At 46.4% G+C, this 19,464-nt stretch overlaps 1 protein-coding gene across 1 annotated transcript in view; it reads left to right on the top strand.

Annotated features, from left to right (window-relative positions):
* Window positions 1-19,071, top strand: part of LOC130118069 (galanin receptor type 1-like) — a 42,780-nt gene extending 23,709 nt beyond the window's left edge. Inside the window, exon 3 of the mRNA XM_056286381.1 lies at window positions 17,118-19,071. Within this exon, the coding sequence (XP_056142356.1) occupies window positions 17,118-17,435 (318 nt within the window). The 3' untranslated portion in view covers window positions 17,436-19,071. The remainder of the gene's footprint in view (window positions 1-17,117) is intronic.
* The last annotated feature ends 393 nt before the right edge of the window (window positions 19,072-19,464 follow it).

Raw genomic sequence — 19,464 nt, 5'->3', positions numbered from 1 at the left:
GTAGGCTCAACAAGTCACTCTATGGCCTGAAACAGTCAGGACGAAACTGGAATAAAATGCTGCATGATTTCCTTTGCCAAAATGGTTTTGTTCAGAACCCAGCTGACCACTGTGTTTACAGCAAACAAACTGGGAGTGAGAGAATCATTTTGATTATCTGGGTCGACCTTCTTATTGCAGCGAGTGACAGTCAAACCCTCAGGAATGTGAAAGAGCTATTGGGAGACCAATTCAAGATGAAAGATCTTGGTAAACTAAAACATTTCCTTGGTATTGACTTTACACAGGGAGATGGTGAAATAAAGATGAACCAAAAGAGGTACGTCACAAAAATCCTGGAGAGGTTTGACATGACTCACTGCAGACCAAGATCGACCCCATGTGAGAACAAACTGAAATTTGATGATGAAGGTAACCCTGTTGATTCGAGGAGGTACCGAGAAATGGTTGGCAGTTTGATCTATGTAATGACAAGTACTAGACCAGACCTTAGCCTCATTGTAAGTAAACTGTCACAACACCTGTCTGACCCAAGAGAGCAGCATTGGGTAGCTGCAAAGCATGTGCTCAGATATTTGAAGGGAACTGTTAACCATGAATTGTGTTACAAGAGAAGTGATGTGAACCTTAACTTCTTGCATTCAGTGATGCTGACTGGGCTGCAGACCAGAATGACAAGTATTACTGGTTATTGTTTTTGCCTCTCTGAAACGGGTCCTGTTATCTCTTGGAAGTCTAAGAAACAACCCACTGTTGCTTTATCCACATGTGAACCCGAGTACATGGCTTTGGCGGCTACTACACAGGAGAGTATGTATCTTGTTCAACTGTTGAATGGGATGGATATGGGGTGTGATTATACACCAGTGACTATCCATGAGGATAACCAGGGTGCCATTGCTCTGTCCAAGAATCCTGTATGTCGTCAAAGGTGTAAACCTGTTGACATCAAATATCATTTTGTTCGGTCTGTACTTAGTGATGGAAGGATAACTATTGAGTATTGCCCCACATCAGACATGGTTGCAGATATTTTGACTAAACCTGTAACTAAAGCTCTGCTTGACAAGTTTGTTTCTTTTGTTTTTGGTATGTAAGATGTTTTTATTTTCTTTGCTAGATGTACCTGACAACTGCATACTGTAATCAGCCTAAGAGCAAGTGGGGGTGTTGAACACCAATGAACACTGTCTGTCTTGAATGCCCTTATGCTGACGTCACTGTGCAGAGGGGGGCGGGTGATTACTCTACGGGTGCTGCCAATTATGCTTTTCAATAAATAAACGGCCGGTTGCCCTTGTTTGGCATTCCGGTGAGACCAGAGATCCGATGGCTACCGTGTATCAGTTTGTCCCCGTTAATAGTGCTTTCTGCTAGCTATATGCTACCTACACAGTCCTGATGGCAGCTGCAACAACCGTTTAAGAGTTTTCTCTTGTTCACATTAGAGAGCCAGGTAATCTGACTGAACACACAGATGATTATGGATACTTGTGAAAACAATCATTTTCATAAGTCTTAAATTATTGTTTTTATTCTGCCCTCGCATCACGTTTACAGCTTTATACTGCTAGACAGATAGTTAACACTAAAGGAAATGATGCAGAAGCATTGCTTGTCGAGGATTGATGTTTTATCTTTACGTCTCTTTTCTCCTCCGCTTTATTTCTTCTCTTCAACAGAACAATAACTACTTACTTCCTTTGTACTTTTTCTGTAAGACTGCAAAGGCACTCAAAAGGAAATAAAAATTACAAAAATATACTGCCCTGCTGTGTCTTGAGCTTACCGCACAACTGTATTGTAGCGAATTCGGGGGGCAATCCGGGAACCGCCACAGCCGAGACGCGAACCCGTGGCTCCCACACCTCAAGCGACAACGTTAACTAGTCGACTAAAGGGTCCAACCCGTTAGTCACGGACCAACGTGTCTACTTATCCATGCACGTTACAGTATTTTACTACACAATATGTATATAAAATACATACATATAAAATGAAATGACAAATCTACAGTAATAATGCAATATCACTGTCTCCACATAATTTTACACTATCTAAACAGATACATGGCAATATATAACCGAGTACGTATATCGCCATACACATAGCACTACATTAGCCAGTCAACATGACATGCGATCGCCAAAAATATGAACCAAACGAGATGAAATGCACCAAGCAAAATTACCTTAAATTAGATAAGATTATAATATCATAATTCACAATCTTGAACATGTCAGTACTTACAAAGATTTAACCGAGGCTCGTAGTGGAGTCAACTCTAAACTGTAACCGTGCAGTTTAGAATCTGCTGGTCCGTCCCTGAAAAGTGTCCCACTAGAAACGTCTATCAAACCCCGCAGGGCGGAACATTTTATTTTATTTTTTTTACTTTGCGCTAACACCGTCAGTGAAACAGATAGCATCGAAAATCTTAAAACTTAAGTGTAATCTTTCTCTGACAGAACTCATTTCAATTAAAGGGCCTTCAATAAAATATGAATAAATTAATTAGTAGGTGATTGACTGGTCAATGACTGACGAAATGAACGTGTTAATGAATTAATTAATTAAGGAAGGCAAGAATGAAGGAAGGCAAGAATGACAGGTTTCTCTCATCATCACATGTTTAAATGTTTTTAGTTACCCCTAGAGTATCCAACCACCCAACACAACCAAGAGATTAAAAAAAAATAATCTGTCCAAATCTTTCTTTAGTGTGCCTTCAAATGACTTGCATAAGTTAAATAAATTACTGAAACTGTGACCGTAGTTTACATGTAATGACTGGTCTGAAAAATTATCTAAAATCCGAAAGAAATCAGGAATCAGGTGTAAGGCCGTGTGTTTGGATCCAATTGCAGAGACGAGGCAAAGGCAGTTGTTAAATACTGTAACGCGCATGGATAAGTAGATACGTTGGTCCTTGACTAATGGGTCGGACCCTTTAGTCGACTGGTTAACGTTGTCGCTTGCGGAGCGGGAGACACGGGTTCACGTCCCGGCTGTGGCGGTTCCCGGACTGCCCCCCGAATTCGCTACATTGGTGTCAGAAGTGGGATAGTGAGACCGTGAGGTCATCGGAAGCGCATGAGGCGTGAGGGAGCTGATATGCTGAAGTGCGGGGACGCGCTTCCCGAAGGAGGGGGGTAGTGTAACGCGCATGTATAAGTAGACACGTTGGTCCTTGACTAGCAGGTCGGACCCTTTGGTAGACTGGTTAACGTTGTCGCTTGCGGAGCGGGAGACACGGGTTCGCGTCCCGGCTGTGGCGACGGTCTCCCAGACTGCCCCCCGAACTCGCTACAATACTAAGGCGCTTTACTGGACTCCGGAAAACATACAATAACCAAAAACCACTGCCAAACAGGGCAGGCAAAAATGCAAACACGAATTTACATAAAATACTAAACACTCGCTCACACAGAGGAAGCAGATGAGGGTTCAGGAGACACGGGCATCCGCAGACCGACGCTAAGCCTTTCCAAAATTCGACAGCGTATGTCTGCAAAGCACCCGGTCAAATAGCCCCCAGCACAGGTGCACCTAATCACAGACCAATCAAGGGCAGGTGCCACTCACACTGGCCGACAGGGAGATGCCACACCCGTTGGCTGCCGACCCTCTGGCCAGCGATCGTGCCATCAGGAGCATTTTATTTGTCATTTCCGCACATGAAATGAAACGTCGTTTCCCCAGCCCACAGCAGCAGTACAGCACAAAGACAAAAACACATCCAAAACCTAAAAGAACTACAACACAGATAACCAAACTAACATATATATCCAAACTAAAAAAATAATTAAAAAAATCACTGTCCAAGGGAATGAACGCCAGACGATGACTGTTGGAACTGCTGGTCTGCATGGGCTAGCAGTTAGCTTAGCCTGCCCTACTTCTGTGTCCTGTCACACCACCCTAGGTGTTTCCTTTTCGGGCACAGGGGCTCCAGGAAAGGGCCGTGGTCCTTGGGCCCACCGGACGCAGCAGACCAGGCTGCCTCAGCCAATCCAACGCCAGCTCTCCCAGCCAGACACCCTCTACACACCTCCTCGGACTCCACACAATGACACCAAAACACCACAGTCAACGCCAAGCCGCCGCCAGAACAGTGCTATCAGAGCTGCCGGTCTGCATGGGCTAGCAGTTAGTTTAGCCTGCTCCGCTTCTGCCTCCTGTCAGACCGCCTTCGGTGCTCCCTTTTCTGGCACAGCTCCAGGCAGGGCTGTGGTCCTTGGGCCCACAAGACGCAGCAGACCAAGCTTTCCCAGTCGATCCTGCGCCAGCTCTCCCAGCCATCAAACGAAGACAAACATAGACGCAGACATGGACAAAGACTCTACATGGATGGTACTGGGTGAGGCCGCCACAAACGTGAATTCACGCCACCATCTTCTCACACTATTTATGGGTGAGGCCACTGCAAATGTGAATTCGCACCGCCATCTTCCCACTGTGGGTATGCGACGTATGTAAGAAATGTAGGCTATAGACCTGAAATATTGACTTGTAACATACTGTCATTCCTCACCTGGAAAAGGGAAACCAGGGCCCCCTCCTGGAGCCAGACCTGGGAAGGGAGCTCACTGGCAAGCATCTGGTGGCCGGACCTTTGCCCATGGGGCCCGGTTGGGCCCAGCTCAAAAAAACAACATGGAACCACCACACGCGGGGATGAGCATTAGGATAGAGTGGAATGCAGGCTGGAAAACATACAAAGGCGGAGACCGGCGCGTGCCGACTTCTGGCATCACAGATTGGTTCTCTGGATGCGGAATGTCACCTCTCTGGCAGGGAAGGAGCCTGAGCTGGTGCGGGAGGTGGAACGGTATTAACTAGATATAGTTTGGTTTACCTGCACACAGAGCATGGGCTCTGGTACCAAATTACTGGAGAGGGGCTGGACTCATTACTTTTCCAGAGTTGGCCAAGGTGACAAGTGCCGGGCGGGTGTGGGGATACCCACAAGTCCCCGGTTGAGCACCACCGTGTTGGAGTTCTCCCCGGGGAATAAGAGGGTTGCCTCTATACGACCGCGAGTCGCTGGGGGCAAGGGTCTGACTGATGTGTGTGCTTGTGCACTGAATAGCAGTTTGGAATATCCGGTCTTGTTGAAGTCTCTGGGTGGTATCCTGGATAGGGCTCCGCCTTGGGACTCTATAGTTCTGCTGGGGGATTTCAACGCTCACGTGGGCAATGATGGAGAAACCTGGAGGGGCGTGATTGGGAGAAATGGCCTCCTCGATTTGAACCCGAGCGGTGCCTTGTTATTGGACTCCTGTGCGAGTCATGGATTGGCCATAACAAACACCATGTTCGAACATAAGGTAGTTCATAAGTGTACTTGGTACCAGAACATCTTAGGCCGAAGATTGATGATAGACTTTGTGATCGCATCATCAGATCTGTATGTTTTGGACACTCGGGTGAAGAGAGGAGCACAGCTGTCTGATCACCACCTGGAGGTGAGTTGGATCAGATGGCAGGCAAGGCTGCTGGACAGATCTCGCAAACCCAAAAGTGCAGTGAGGGTGAACTGGGAATGTCTGGCGGAGGCCCCTGTCCATGAGGTCTTCAAGTCCCACCTCCGGAAGAAGTTCTTGTGTATCCCAAGGGAGGCTGGGGACATGGACTCTGAGCGGGCCATGTTCAAAGCCTCTGTAGCCCAGTGCTTAATTGAGCTACTGTATGAAGCTACAATAAATAAGATAAATAAATAAGTTATAGTTCATCTGATAAATAAGCTATATTCTCTTCATGGTTATATACACTGCTATTTACAATGGCTACAAGTTGAGTGTATCAGTTATACAGTAAGCCCTAATGCCAGTTCGCTCATGGGCCTTGTTTATTTCAAGTGTTTACAGTATGGTTGCTGCCCATTGCTAATCTTTTCCTCTATCTGGATGAATATGTCATTCATCCCTTTTCTTTGTTTTCATTGGTCACTGTTTACTGTAACTAGCCAACCCGTATGTATGCTGAGATAAGGGGCGGGACATAGAAGTTTGACATCGGTGATTTGAGGTAAAGCGGTCAAAAAGCTAGACGACGAAGACGAATGAACCGAAGCTTCTCTGTGTTGTAACGTTAGCTGTTTGTACACAACGTTGGATCAACGGATTGTGACTCCTGTGGACTCGTGTGTACTTATAGGATATCCCAGAGGTAAATACATGTTTCTGGAACTATTGTGTAAAACTGTGACTACTCGTTGTGGTGTTAGAAGAGTGTTATAAGCTAATCGCGGCTAGCGGTTAGCCTAGCCGCTAGGCTAGCTACCGATTCATTCATATTTATTTTAGCTAACAAGTGTTGCTATCGCAAGCTAAGTGACAAGTTGCTGCTAGGTTAAAAAGAGCTGGTATTTGGACTTGGTCATTTAGTCTATGCTGTTGATTCAGGATCGACAGTCGTGGTGTGTGGACCAGTGAAGGAAAGCTCTTCGGGTGGACAACAACGGAGACCGTTTCTCTTCTTGGTGCCTGTGACTGATCGTGTTGCTGTGTGTGTGAGGATTCTTCGCGCCATTCGTCGCCTCTACTTCTCCGACCCGCGCTCACGGTGGAGCGCCTTGTTATGTATGCACACATCGACAGTGCTGCATTTGATTTGGTGCTGTTCTATTGTGCTGGGATCGATTGGTGATGCCTGCAGGCTCTGGGTTGTTTGATCGGATCTGCCTTTGATGCTGTGTCAGTCTAAATAAAGAATGCCACGGAGAGGTTGTGTCGAGCGACAGCGCTGTGTCCTGACGTGATTTCTAAACTTAATATTGGCGACGAGGATGGCTGATATCTCCCTCCCACCACCTGCCCCCTTCCTGGCATTACCTGGCGAGCCTCCGGTACCATGGACTCGCTGGCTACATAGTTTTGAAAATTACATCATCGCCTCAGGGCTCGACGACGTGAGCCAGGCTAGGAAGACGGCTCTGTTGATACACTGCTTGGGAGCAGAGGGTCATCGTGTGCTCGGGTCTCTGGGGAACGTCACAAGCTTTGCCGAAGCTGTGGGACTTATGAGCACCCATTTCGCTGCTCCACAGAGTGCCCTCCTTCGGCGATTTATATTCCGTCAGCGACACCAACTGCCTGGTGAGTCTGTGCAGCAGTACGTAGCTAATTTGCGAGGGCTAGCTAGCTCATGCAAGTTTGACGCGCTTCAGGACGAGATGGTTCGCGACCAGCTAATCGAACACACCAACAACGCAAAGGTGCGTGAGACTCTCCTGCTGGAAAAAGACGGTCTGCTGCTGTCCACAGCAATTACCATCGCACTACAGGTAGAGGTAGCAGCTGAGTGTGCTGCTATGCTAAATACACAGCAAGTGACCACCTCCAGTCAAGCTGCCAACGACTCCTCCCTCTACTCACGGCTGCCCCTCGGGACGCAACCTAGCCAGAGCGAGGCGGGCGCCGACTCCACTGGGGACGTCTTGCAACTGCAACGACGGCGTTCTCGGCCCCGCCCTCAACAGTCCTGTGGTAACTGTGGATCTCGGTCTCATGTTTCAAGGGCTCAGAACTGCCCTGCCCGTGGCCAGACATGCCGTAGCTGCGGTAAGCACAATCACTTTGCCAACGTCTGTCGATCTTCCCCGGCTGGGTCAGAGGGCCACACCCCCCAGTCTTCAACCGCCGTCATTCACAAGGTGAGCTCTGCGCCAGTGTCATTCAAATCATGCACAGTCAACATTAATGATGTGTGCATTCCCCTGCTGTTGGACACCGGTGCAAGTGTGTCTCTCCTGAATGTTGATACCTACAGTCAATTTTTCGGTTCACTGCCACTGTCCGCACCCTCAGCTGTCCTCTGTGGGTATGGTGACTCCAAAATCGATCTGGTTGGCTCTCTCCAACTGACTGTCCGCTATGGAACCAAGCTGGTGCCTAATGCAGTTTTTCATGTGGCACGCCGTGGGGCCAACCTGATGGGCCTGGACCTGTTCTCCGCTCTGGGGTTCTCCCTCTTAGACACAAGGGGGGCAGCAATCCTGACTGTCGCCACACCTTGGCAGCAGAAGTGGCCATCGCTGTTTATGGGGCTGGGCTGCCTCTCCGCCTTCACCCATCAACCTCTCCTCAACCCTGCTGTGAAATCTGTCATCCAACCACTGCGCCGCATCCCGTTGGCTCTCCGTGATGGGGTCTCCGCCGAGCTGCAACAACTGCTGGAAGCTGGCATCATTGAACCGGTGGACGCGTCACCTTGGGTCTCAAACCTCGTGGTGGCTAAGAAGAAGTCGGGAGGCCTGCGTGTCTGCGTCGATCTACGTGCAGTAAATAAGGCAGTGGTCCCTGATAAGTATCCACTGCCCACCTCAGAAGAACTCACTGCTCAGTTCTATGGCTCTGAGGTGTTCTCCAAGCTCGACCTCAGACAGGGGTACTTACAGGTGCCCCTCCACCCCAGCAGCCGAAACCTCACAGCCTTTGTGACACATGCAGGAGTGTTTCGCTACACCAGGATGCCTTTCGGTCTCAGCTCCGCCCCTAGCTGCTTCCAGAAAATCATGGTCTCCGTGCTGGCTGGCATACTGGGCGTGGCCATTTATCTGGACGATATAGTGGTACACGGGCCCACCAGTGAAATCCACGACAAGCGCCTTAACATGGTCTTCGCAGCCCTGTCCAAGCACAAGCTAACTCTCAATGCTGAGAAATGTGTCCTCTCTGTGCCAGCCATCGACTTCGTGGGGTTCCGGCTGTCAGCGAGCGGTGTAACTCCACTACAATCCAACGTGGACGCCATTCAGGCCATCCCTGAGCCCAGCTCGGCCGCCCAGGTCGCCTCCTTCCTGGGTATGACAAGTTACTACCTGAGGTTTCTTCCCCAGTACTCTGCGACCACAGCCCCCCTGCGCCAGCTGCTGCGTAAGGACGAGCCATGGGTGTGGTCAAAGGCATGCAGTGACGCTGTGCGTGATCTCAAGACTCAACTGACTTCACCACCAGTGTTGGCTCACTTCAACATCTCCAGCTCCACCTTTGTGACCTGTGACGCATCAGCCACAGCGATAGGGGCCGTGCTGTCTCAAACCCAGAACGGTGTGGAGAAGCCCATTGCCTTCGCCTCCCGTGCCCTCAACCTGACCGAGCAGCGGTACTCCGTGGGTGAGCGTGAGGCGTTAGCCTGTATCTGGGCTTGTGAAAGGTGGCACCTCTACCTCTATGGCCGCTCCTTCACCCTCAGGACAGATCACCAGGCCCTGACAGCGCTGCTGTCCACATCTGGGACAGGCCACAAACCCCTGAGGCTGCACCGCTGGTCTGACCGCCTCCGCCAGTACAACTTCAGCCTGCAGTTCACCCCAGGCAGAGACAATGTTGTCGCCGACCTGCTCTCTCGCTCTGTCTCCACCCCAGCTCCACAGACGGACACTGACTGTGTGGAAAAGGACATTGTCCAAATGCTACACACACCCCTCCAGGCCACTGTCTCTCTGCAGGAGCTGAGGGCAGCCTCCGAACAGGACCCTGTCCTCTCCCAGCTCCGCACCTACATCCAGAACGGCTGGCCTCACAAGGTCCCAGAGGAGCTGGCTGCGTTCGCCCGAGTCAGACAGGAGCTCTCCTGCTGGAACAACACCTGCGTGGCACGTGGGTTTTGCACAGTGGTCCCAGCTGCTCTCCGTGCACGTGTTTTGAATACGGCGCATGAAGGCCACCTGGGCATTGTGAAACTGAAACAGCGCTGCCGAGACCTGGTGTGGTGGCCGGGGATAGACAGAGATATTGAGGCTCTGGTGAAGGACTGTTCTGCCTGCCTTGTGAGTGGCAAAACCGGCCACCAGGCTCCCCCACCCCTGCAACCTCTCGCCTGGCCCTCTCAGCCCTGGGAACACCTGCAGTTGGACATTTGTGGTGAGATCCATGGAGTTCCCCACCACCAACGCTTCATGGTGGTCGCCTACGATCTACACTCAAAATGGCCTGAACTCACCACTTCCGGCACTGTGACCTCACAGATCATCATCGACTTCCTGGACTCTCTTTTCTCTCGTTGGGGCCTCCCAAAGGCCATCACCACTGACAACGGCCCTCAGCTGGTCTCTGCTGAGTTCACTGCTTATCTCGAAAGCAAGGGCATCCGTCATATACGCACTGCGTACTACCACCCCCAGGCCAATGGCGGCGTTGAACGTTTTCACCAGTCACTGAAGAACGGCCTCAGAGCACACATGGCCCAAGGGTGCTCTTTCACGCAGGCCATCCGTCACACTCTGCTACACTATCGGGCCACACAGCACTCGACCACAGGCGTCTCCCCAGCCTCTCTCATGCTAGGCCGGGAACTGTGCATGCCCCTTGACAGGCTCCGCCCCTCCACACCTCAGGCACCTCCCGCTGGGGTCAGAGCCTCAGTCACTCGTCAGCAGACGCGGATGAAGCAACGGTTTGACCAGTCAAAACGAACCAGGGTGCCAGACATCAATGTGTCAGACTGGGTCAGGGTCCGCAGGCCCCACAGGGACAATAAAATGGCTTCATACTGGTCCTCTCCTCTCCAAGTCACCCGTCAGCTGGGCCCAGCCACTTACCTCCTCAGCGATGGCACTCGGTGGCACTCCAGTCGTCTACGGAAGGTGTCAGCTCCGCCACACACAGCTGGTGACACAACCATAGCCATTCCCTCAGCATGGCGAGACGCCCCGGGGCTTCATGCAGCTCCTACACGGGCCCCAGACATTCCTGGGCCTCAGCTCCCCCTGCCATCTCCCTCCCCACCTCGGCCTGCCCAGCCTCAGGCCGCCCCGCGACCTGTTCGCACACGTTTACGCCCTGGCCACCTAGAGGACTTTGTGTCAACCTTTCATGTTTGAAATCCTGCCGGGGGGGGGGGGAATGTTATGTATGCACACATCGACAGTGCTGCATTTGATTTGGTGCTGTTCTATTGTGCTGGGATCGATTGGTGATGCCTGCAGGCTCTGGGTTGTTTGATCGGGTCTGCCTTTGATGCTGTGTCAGTCTAAATAAAGAATGCCACGGAGAGGTTGTGTCGAGCGACAGCGCTGTGCCCTGACGTGATTTCTAAACTTAATACGCCTGTCGCCATTCCCCCCCTCATCTCTGCCTCTTTTCAGCTCTCTTCTCTTCTCCCAGCCTGCTTTGGCTACTCATCACCCTGGCCCGGGTTCCGTGAGTACCGGTACCCATCCCAAGTCTGCACGTGCTTTTATTTATGCTTGGTCGGTCAGTAAACAAGCGAAGTGGCCCGGACAGTTTTTAGGCCAGCGTTCACTTTCAACAACAACATGCCTGCAACGGTAACCGCGGTGACGGACTGTTACAGTGTGTGAGTGTGTGCGTGAATGGGCCGGCCATTTTCTTTTATTTGTGATACATGCACATATTGATTGTACATTGAGTTGACTTGATTTTGGGAATTACTTTGATTATTGATTAGAATTGGAATAGGCTTGTAGCCTATTTGTTTAATTGGACTTTGTATATTGTAAATTATTGTGATCTTTCTATTATTATGTTCATTCACTAATTAATACAAATACTTTCTTTATTAACCTTTGTGTGGTTAATAAATATTCGCCATTGGTATTTGTATTTAAAGCAAAAGTGTTGCATCCTTAATTAAATAGATAAGATCCTAAAATATAATTACATTAAAGGTACACAAGGTATATTAAAGGTACACATGGTGTATTAAAGGTACACGTTATATTAAAGGTACATAAGGAAGTTATTCTAACCACTTCCTCTAGTGGATGGAGGCACTAAGCGTCAGATTTACATAGTTTATCACTTCTGGTAATAGCGCCCAGTATTCATTAGAAGAACTCAGGCCCCGCCCACATGGGAGGGGTTACACCTCTATTGTAGATGTGGCAGACAGGAGCTGTGGTCAAAGTCATTGGTGCCTGCCGGGGTGGCAACATAAGAACCCGCTGGTGGACACCGGCGGTGAGGGAAGCCATCAGGCTGAAGGAGGCTTGGCTTGCAGGCTTGGTTGGCACAGGGGTCCGCTGAAGCAGCAGACAAGTACCGGGAGGCCAGAAGGGCTGCAGCTTCGGCGGTCACGGAATCAAAAACTTGGGTGTGGGAGGAGTTTGGCGAGGCTATGGAGGAGTCAAGTCAAGTCAAGTCAAGTCAGGTCAATTTTATTTGTATAGCCCAGTATCACAAATTACAAATTTGCCTCAAGGGGCTTTACAGCAACACAACATGTTGTGCTTAGACCCTCACGTCGGATTAGGAACAACTCCCAAATTAAAACCTTTGACGGAGAAAAAAATAGGAGGAAACCTCAGGGAGAGCAACAGAGGCGGGATCTCTCTCCCAGACAGACAATGTGCAATTAATGTTGGGTTTACACAATTTACAGAATACAACATTGAAAGAGGATACCAGAATTATAATGGAATTATAAAATTTACGGGGTTGCTGAAGCGTCTTCTGATGTAGGCCGAAAGGTACAGGCTACCGATTCCTGCATGGTGACCAGACTTCACTCGTGGAGTTGGCGCAACCTGGGCAGCACTCAGCTGGCTAAAGCCTAATGGGACCACGGACTGGCGGTTATAAAAATCCCACACATCCCTGGCTTGTAAGTGCCTAACAAATGGGCAGTCCAGACTCCCAATCCGACCATTACTTGGGTACAACCTGTGGTGGATCCTATCATCTTCACTCTTGTGTTGCTATGGAACTAGATCCTCCCAGGCCAAACAGTGTGGACCAACATCGCGACCTGATCACCACTTTAATCAAGGCTTTAACGAATGGCTCCGTGAGTTTTTCGAGGACCGTGCTTTACCCCCCCTCACCCCCCCCCACACACACACATGAAGTCCATTGGCGATGCAGCGGAGCGACGGGAGCAGGAACTGATCATCCTGGAAGCTCCTAGTTCCAAAGGCACACAACTGGCGGCAAGGATATGATGGCCATCGCTACATGAACCCGGGAAACTTTGTGTGGATTTGGCAGCAACCTTGTGACGGAGCAGCCCTTTTTAGGGACACTGCTGCTCTCCCCACTCAGGGGAAGCCCCTAAAAAAATGTGAGCTAAAAACAGCTGTTTCCCACGTCTTCTGACTGGAATACTGCGTCCAGTGGGAAATCCCATTTCTTGCAGGCGAAATAAGGAAGTTTTTACACTACTGACTTTTGGAACCTGGATGATTAGGACTCTTCTTGATCAGAATGACTCTGATAGACCAAAATGACGAACTGCCCTTATTGCACAACAACTCTGTCGCTTCAACGTCGATCTTGCAGCGCTCCAAGAGACAAGACTTGCAGATGAAGGCCAACTCGAAGAAAAAGGTCTCGGATATACGTTCATATGGAAAGGATTACCAGAAACGGACCGCCGAATTCATGGAGTTGGCTTTGCGATCAGATCCAAACTTGTCCGTGACCTGAATCTAACACCTGTCTGTATTAACGAACACATCATCGCCATCAGATTACCACTCCAAAATGGATACTTCCTGACTGCCATCAGCGCTTATACTCTGACTTTTGATGCTGATGATGAGGCGAAAATAGCTTTCTACAACACCCTATCAAGAACTATATTTCCACTGTTCCAGCAGCTGACAAGCTCATCCTTATGGGTGACCTCAGCGCTCACATTGGCAGAGACAGTACAACGTGGAGCAACATCATTGGGAAGCATGGAGTCGGTAAATGCAACTCAAACGGAAGCCTTCTCTTTGGCCTCTGTTCAGAACATGGCCTCACCATCACAAATACTATCTTCCAACTGAAGATAGTAGACCCAGAACTCGCTGGAGGGACTACATGTCCAATCTGGCCTGGGAACGCTTTGGGATCCCCCAGGAGGAGCTGGAAGGAGTTACTGGGCAGAGGGACGTCTGGAGTGCCATATTTAGCTTGCTGCCACCGCAACCCTACCCCAGAGAAGCTGCTGAAGACAAATTGAACTGAACATACTGTCATACTTCAACATGCCAAAATAAAAGGGACAGCTAAGCTGACTTGATGATGTAAAACCAATAGTTTTACAGTGGATTTTTTTTCCTTTGAAAGACTCTAATAGCGAAATGTCATAGCTTAGACTATGTGCATTCTTTATTCTCTTTTTCAGATCCCCATTAATCACTGCCTCAGCAGCGACTATTCATCCTGGGGTCTAACAGTACAACAGTTAATTTAAAAGTCAACAAGCAAAAAAGGAACATATATCAATACAACAGCAATAAACAGAAATATCACACAAGATTAAACTCATCAAACAGCTTCGAGCACTACACGAAATTCTGTATACCCATCATACCCAATTAGACAAAAACAAAAAACAATTACTGTAAATGAGAAAAAAGATTAATTAAATAAAGCAGACATAACTCATAACAGAATACAGTAAACAGACATAAAAAACAGACCTAATCTAAAAACAATCTCTTTTTGATTTATATATTTTCTCAGCCTCTTGTTGAATCCAACTCTGCTGGTAATTGAAACCAAATGTTGCGGAAGTCCTTTCCAGTAGGTAATTGCCCTGTACATTACAGTCTTTCTTTAAGGCATCAGTTCTGGGTTTAAGCAAGGTGAAATGACCCCTCAAGGCATGTCTAGTGCCATAGTCATGACCATCACTAGTAAGCAACAGCTGAGAGGAGAGGCAAGCAGGTTTATGTAGCGTATAAATGTTTTTCATAAACAGAATCAGGCTACAAGCCTGTCTCTCATTGACTCTCATCCATGACAATTCTTTATGCATTTTTTCAACACTTTTTCTAATTGAGCAACGCAGAGCGAGTCTTGCAGCTCTATTCTGGGTATGCTAGATTTTATTTAGTTCTTGTTTAGGTGCATTTGACCAGATTGCTGGGCAGTAGTCAAGATGTGACAAGACCAGGGATTGTATGACTTGCTTAGTAGTTGTGTTAGGTAGAAAGTAGGCACTCCTTCTAATAATTGAAATACTTCTGCTAATTTTTGTTACAATATCAATGTGAGTAGCCCAAGAGAGTGTTTCATCTATTGTAACTCCCAGCAATCTGGCCCCCTTAACCTGTTCAATATCAGCACATTGCAAAGAAATACATAGTCTGTGTTCCTTTCTTTGAGCATGATTTGAGCAAATAACGAGACATTTCGTTTTGGATATATTGTTTCAGCTTATTTTCAGTGACGCAATCAGAAATCTGCATTAACTCATCTTGAAGTAGACTGTTCGAGTCTGTGGCATTCTTTGCGGAAGCATGTATTGTAGTATCATCTGCGTAAACTGCCATGTGAGCATTTTTTAAAATATGTGGCATATCATTTACAAATATTGAGTATAGTAAAGGTGAGGAACGCTGCATTTTAGTGTCTTATTACTTGATAAAGTTCCATTGAACATGACACATTGTTGTCTGTTGAATAGGATGCATGACGATGCTGTATTATTCTACTTGTTAAAATATATTGAGATTACACATATAGACATATAGTAGAACTAGAATAGCTGTGTGTGACTGACTCATGTGCATACATGTCAACATGCAGGGCCTCGCACATCAAGTTCACACCCCCCCCCCCCATGACAGCCCTGATGAGGAGAGCAGTTGAAAGACATGGCTTTGGTTCTTTCTTTCTATTGCAACACCAGGCAAACTAATGGCTATCAAAGTGTTTGTATGTTTTCTTAGTCAAAGTGTCAACATTTATCTAGCTACTGCCTCATTTTGTGTGTGTGTGTGTGTGTGTTTGGGGGGGGGGTCTCTCTGCTTATTAAGTGCCACCTCACTTCTGTGTCTATTGATTATTCTCACTTTTGAATGTCAATGCAATTTATCATGGCATTTTTCCAATTAACTGAGTTCTGCGATATTGGGTTTTACATATGTCATAGTAATGAACTTGGCTATGATACCTAGAAATGCGGGAAAGAGGCAAATGAGCTCAGGGGGCATTTAGTCAGCTTTTTCCATCCCACTTTTCAGCCTAAGATTTGACTTTAATTAGTTGCCTGCTCTAGGGAAAGAATTATGTTTTCCTTTACCCTTCTAGAAATTGAATACAGGGGTTTGATAAAACCATCTGTGGCAAAACCTTTAGGGAATGCAGGGACGTTTAGATGGAGAGACTAGGTTTGATACACACAAAGGCTTTGTATTTCTACATAAAATGTCCATAGGTCACTATCAGCTTCTTTCAAGCTCTACTTTTGGACTGGAGTTATAGCTCCTTTTTGTGTGTGTGTGTGTGCACGTGTGTGTGCGTGTGCACGTGTGTGTGTGCGTGCACGTCCATGTGTGTGTGTGCCAGGTATCACGTCTCAAGACTCATCACCCAGCTGAAACCACACCATTAAAACAACTTTTACTCTCTGTGCTTTAATTACCAGCATGAAGGTCTGGCAGTAGAGCCAATCCTGTGCTGCTGGCCTCTACCTGATGTGCAAACCAGGCCTTACCTCCTTCTTGACAGTTTATCTGAATGAAAATCTCGAGAACATTTTTGATTTGCAAGTATTGTTGGCAGATGTTGATGGCAACAAGGGTAACGGTCTTTCACTAAACCTGTGACCATTTTAGTGAGTTTGCTGACATCTACAGGTTAAAAACATGGCAGTCTGGTCTTGGTACTCTATGGTGTTAGGATAGCAGGATAAACACAGCTGCATATAATAACATTAATAATGGATCTGTTTGTTTTAGGTATGTTGGCACATCTATCAGCATTGACAGACAGACAGACAGACAGATGGACAGCCAAAATTAATGATTGTCAATAATACTGTCGATGCTGCTACTTTGGTACACCTACATCCCACAGATCCATTATTAATGCTATTTTCTGCAGCTGTCTTTATACTGCTATGCTAACATCACAGTGTACCAAGACTAGCCATGTCTTTAACCTTTATATGGATTTTAACCTGTAAATATCAGAGAACTCACCAAAATGTTCTAGGATTTAGTTACACTTTAATTAAAGACAGCTCTGCCCTCTTTCATGTAGGGCAAAGAGGGGAGTTCAGTGCAAGGTCCTCCTCATCAGAAAAGAGGGAGATGGAAATTTATCAATAATCGTCCTTGAGGGCCCTCTGTCTTGATTCTGTTTCACTCTTTTACCCTTTGTGCTTTACTTTCTTGATTTCCTGTTTCCTCCCTTTCTCTCTTTGAATCCCAGACTGCTCAGACAGTGTTGGTAGTGGTGGTAGTGTTCTGCCTGTCTTGGCTGCCTGATCATGTCGTCCATCTTTGGGCTGAATTTGGGACCTTCCCACTGACCCAGGCCTCCTTTGTGTTGCGGGTGGCTGCCCACTGCCTGGCTTACAGCAACTCCTCCGTCAATCCAGTCATCTACGCCTTCTTGTCAGAGAACTTCAGGAAGGCCTACAAGCAAGTGTTCAAGTGCCAAATCAGAGCAGCCTTGCCGCTCAATGATGTCAAGGAGATCCGCAGCAAGGCGGACATGCCACCTTCTACTAACTGCATCAATGTCTGACTGACAAGGTATGGACAGGAGATGTTACAGTGACTAATAAATTATGACAAGGTGTTGTGTTTCTGATGGTTATTAGCTAGAATATTTATAGACTATACAACAGCGTACAAAACTGACAATTGAGACAGTCTGTACAAACAGGTGATTAATGAAATAACAAAATTAGTGGGAAAAACTGGCCTATGAGCTACAGATGAACCAGTCCAGATACACTCTTTTGTACTGTTGCTGAACCTGGGGGACTGTTTCACGAAGGGTGTTCAAACCTGTCAGGTTATCCTGCTGTAGCTAGCTACACAAAAGCTAGCACTGGTAGTCACAGTAACCTGTCTCATGATGGGGGTTATTATCTTACTCTGCCAACCTTGACTTTCTTAATCTAGCTATCAGCACATTTCCCACTGGAAATTAGAACTGATGAAGCTATCTGGTTGAACATTATAGCAGCTCCACAGCAACAAATCCAGATAAGTGTTTTGTATTTCATGTGATAATAAAGGCACAATCTGTAATCTAAATATAAACCAAAGGGTAATTGAAAACACAGGACTGGAAACTTTTTACAACACAAATTGATTGACACATTTCTGGACTAATGCTAGACAACAATTAATCTGGGTTTCTAATGTTTTCCAATGCTGTAAAAGGTTTGCTCACATCAGTAATGTTTGTAACCACTGGAGTAAAACAGGCTGTTATTTTCAATTATGATTGGTTGAGAATGAGACACATTTTTTATTTTCATCTATTACTTCAAATCTTCCATTATATATGCAAACATACCTCAGATGTATATGGTCAAAAATTACAATTTGGGCATGTAATATTAACATTTAACAGCTTAAATGAAACTTAAACATTAGTTAGAAGCTCAATGAAAGAAGCTCATTGAAAAGATTAAGGACAAGAACAAAAGAGAAAGCTTTCTCTTTTGTTATTGTCCTTAATCTTTTCATGGAAAATAGAATATTTTGTTTAAACAGCTAGATGTTTAAACAAAAGATTGTATTTTCCATCAGCTTTTTAAAGGATAAGAGCTTCCTTTCTTTTCAGCTATATCCTTATCCCTTTCTAAAGACCATGAACAGGAGGAGAACAGTATGAAAGTCAGATCTAGAAATCAGAATCGGAAACCTTTTTTCAGTCAAGTTTGCACAATAAGTCAAAATACACTTTGGTGGGAGGCTCATCTGGAACACATGGAAACTTCTCAACCATACAAGAGAAACTATAATTATAACTATAACTATAATTTAAGAGGGTTGTGTGTTTTTGAAACATGCTAAGTGAGAACCAATGTAAAATACAGATGTGTTTCAGTTTTAGGAGTCAAGCTATGGAATGGTCTTAATGAGTTGAAATTGTGTCGCTCGCTGTTGAGTTTCAGAAAATCTTTAAAAAGTGAAATAATTAAGGATTACAACTTAGTATATATTTTTTTTCTTCCTTTTGTAACTCTGATATTCTATATCAACTTAAGAACTGTATAGGATAGGCAACAATAAGCCTTGATCTTCAACCTATTCCTTTTTTGGTCATTGATTGATTGAGTTTTGTTGTGTGAGATGGACTGACGTAAATATGTACGATGATATTTTTCTTTTTTTCTGTCTGTCACATATGAACACAAATATATGACTGAAATAAATCATTCATTCATTCATTCAAGAGGAATATCTAAGATTTGTTGTCAAGTTAGAAAAGGAATTTAGGGAGGAAAACATGAAATAACTATTCATGTTCATTATGTAACCCTGTGGTTAAATTATAGGCCTTAGATATATTATATTGCATTATTAGATAAGAGTTTGGCCTATGTTTGTTATTTTGTTTACCTTTTGAATATCAATATATTATATTGTTGATATTGTTCTGCAAAACAGTTGTTTACCAATGTGAAATGCATTTACTTTTATTGTTGAAAACTTACCATTGTTGTGGTTGGTTGGCTGTTGAGAGAATAACTTACCTTGAATGTGATTGGTTGAGAGGGCAGCGGGGAACATCAGCGCGAGCAGACTGAACTGGA

This window comes from Lampris incognitus, chromosome 9, assembly GCF_029633865.1.
Source record: "Lampris incognitus isolate fLamInc1 chromosome 9, fLamInc1.hap2, whole genome shotgun sequence".
Taxonomy (NCBI): Eukaryota; Metazoa; Chordata; class Actinopteri; order Lampriformes; family Lampridae; genus Lampris; species Lampris incognitus.
This window is presented reverse-complemented; position numbering and strand designations above follow the sequence as displayed.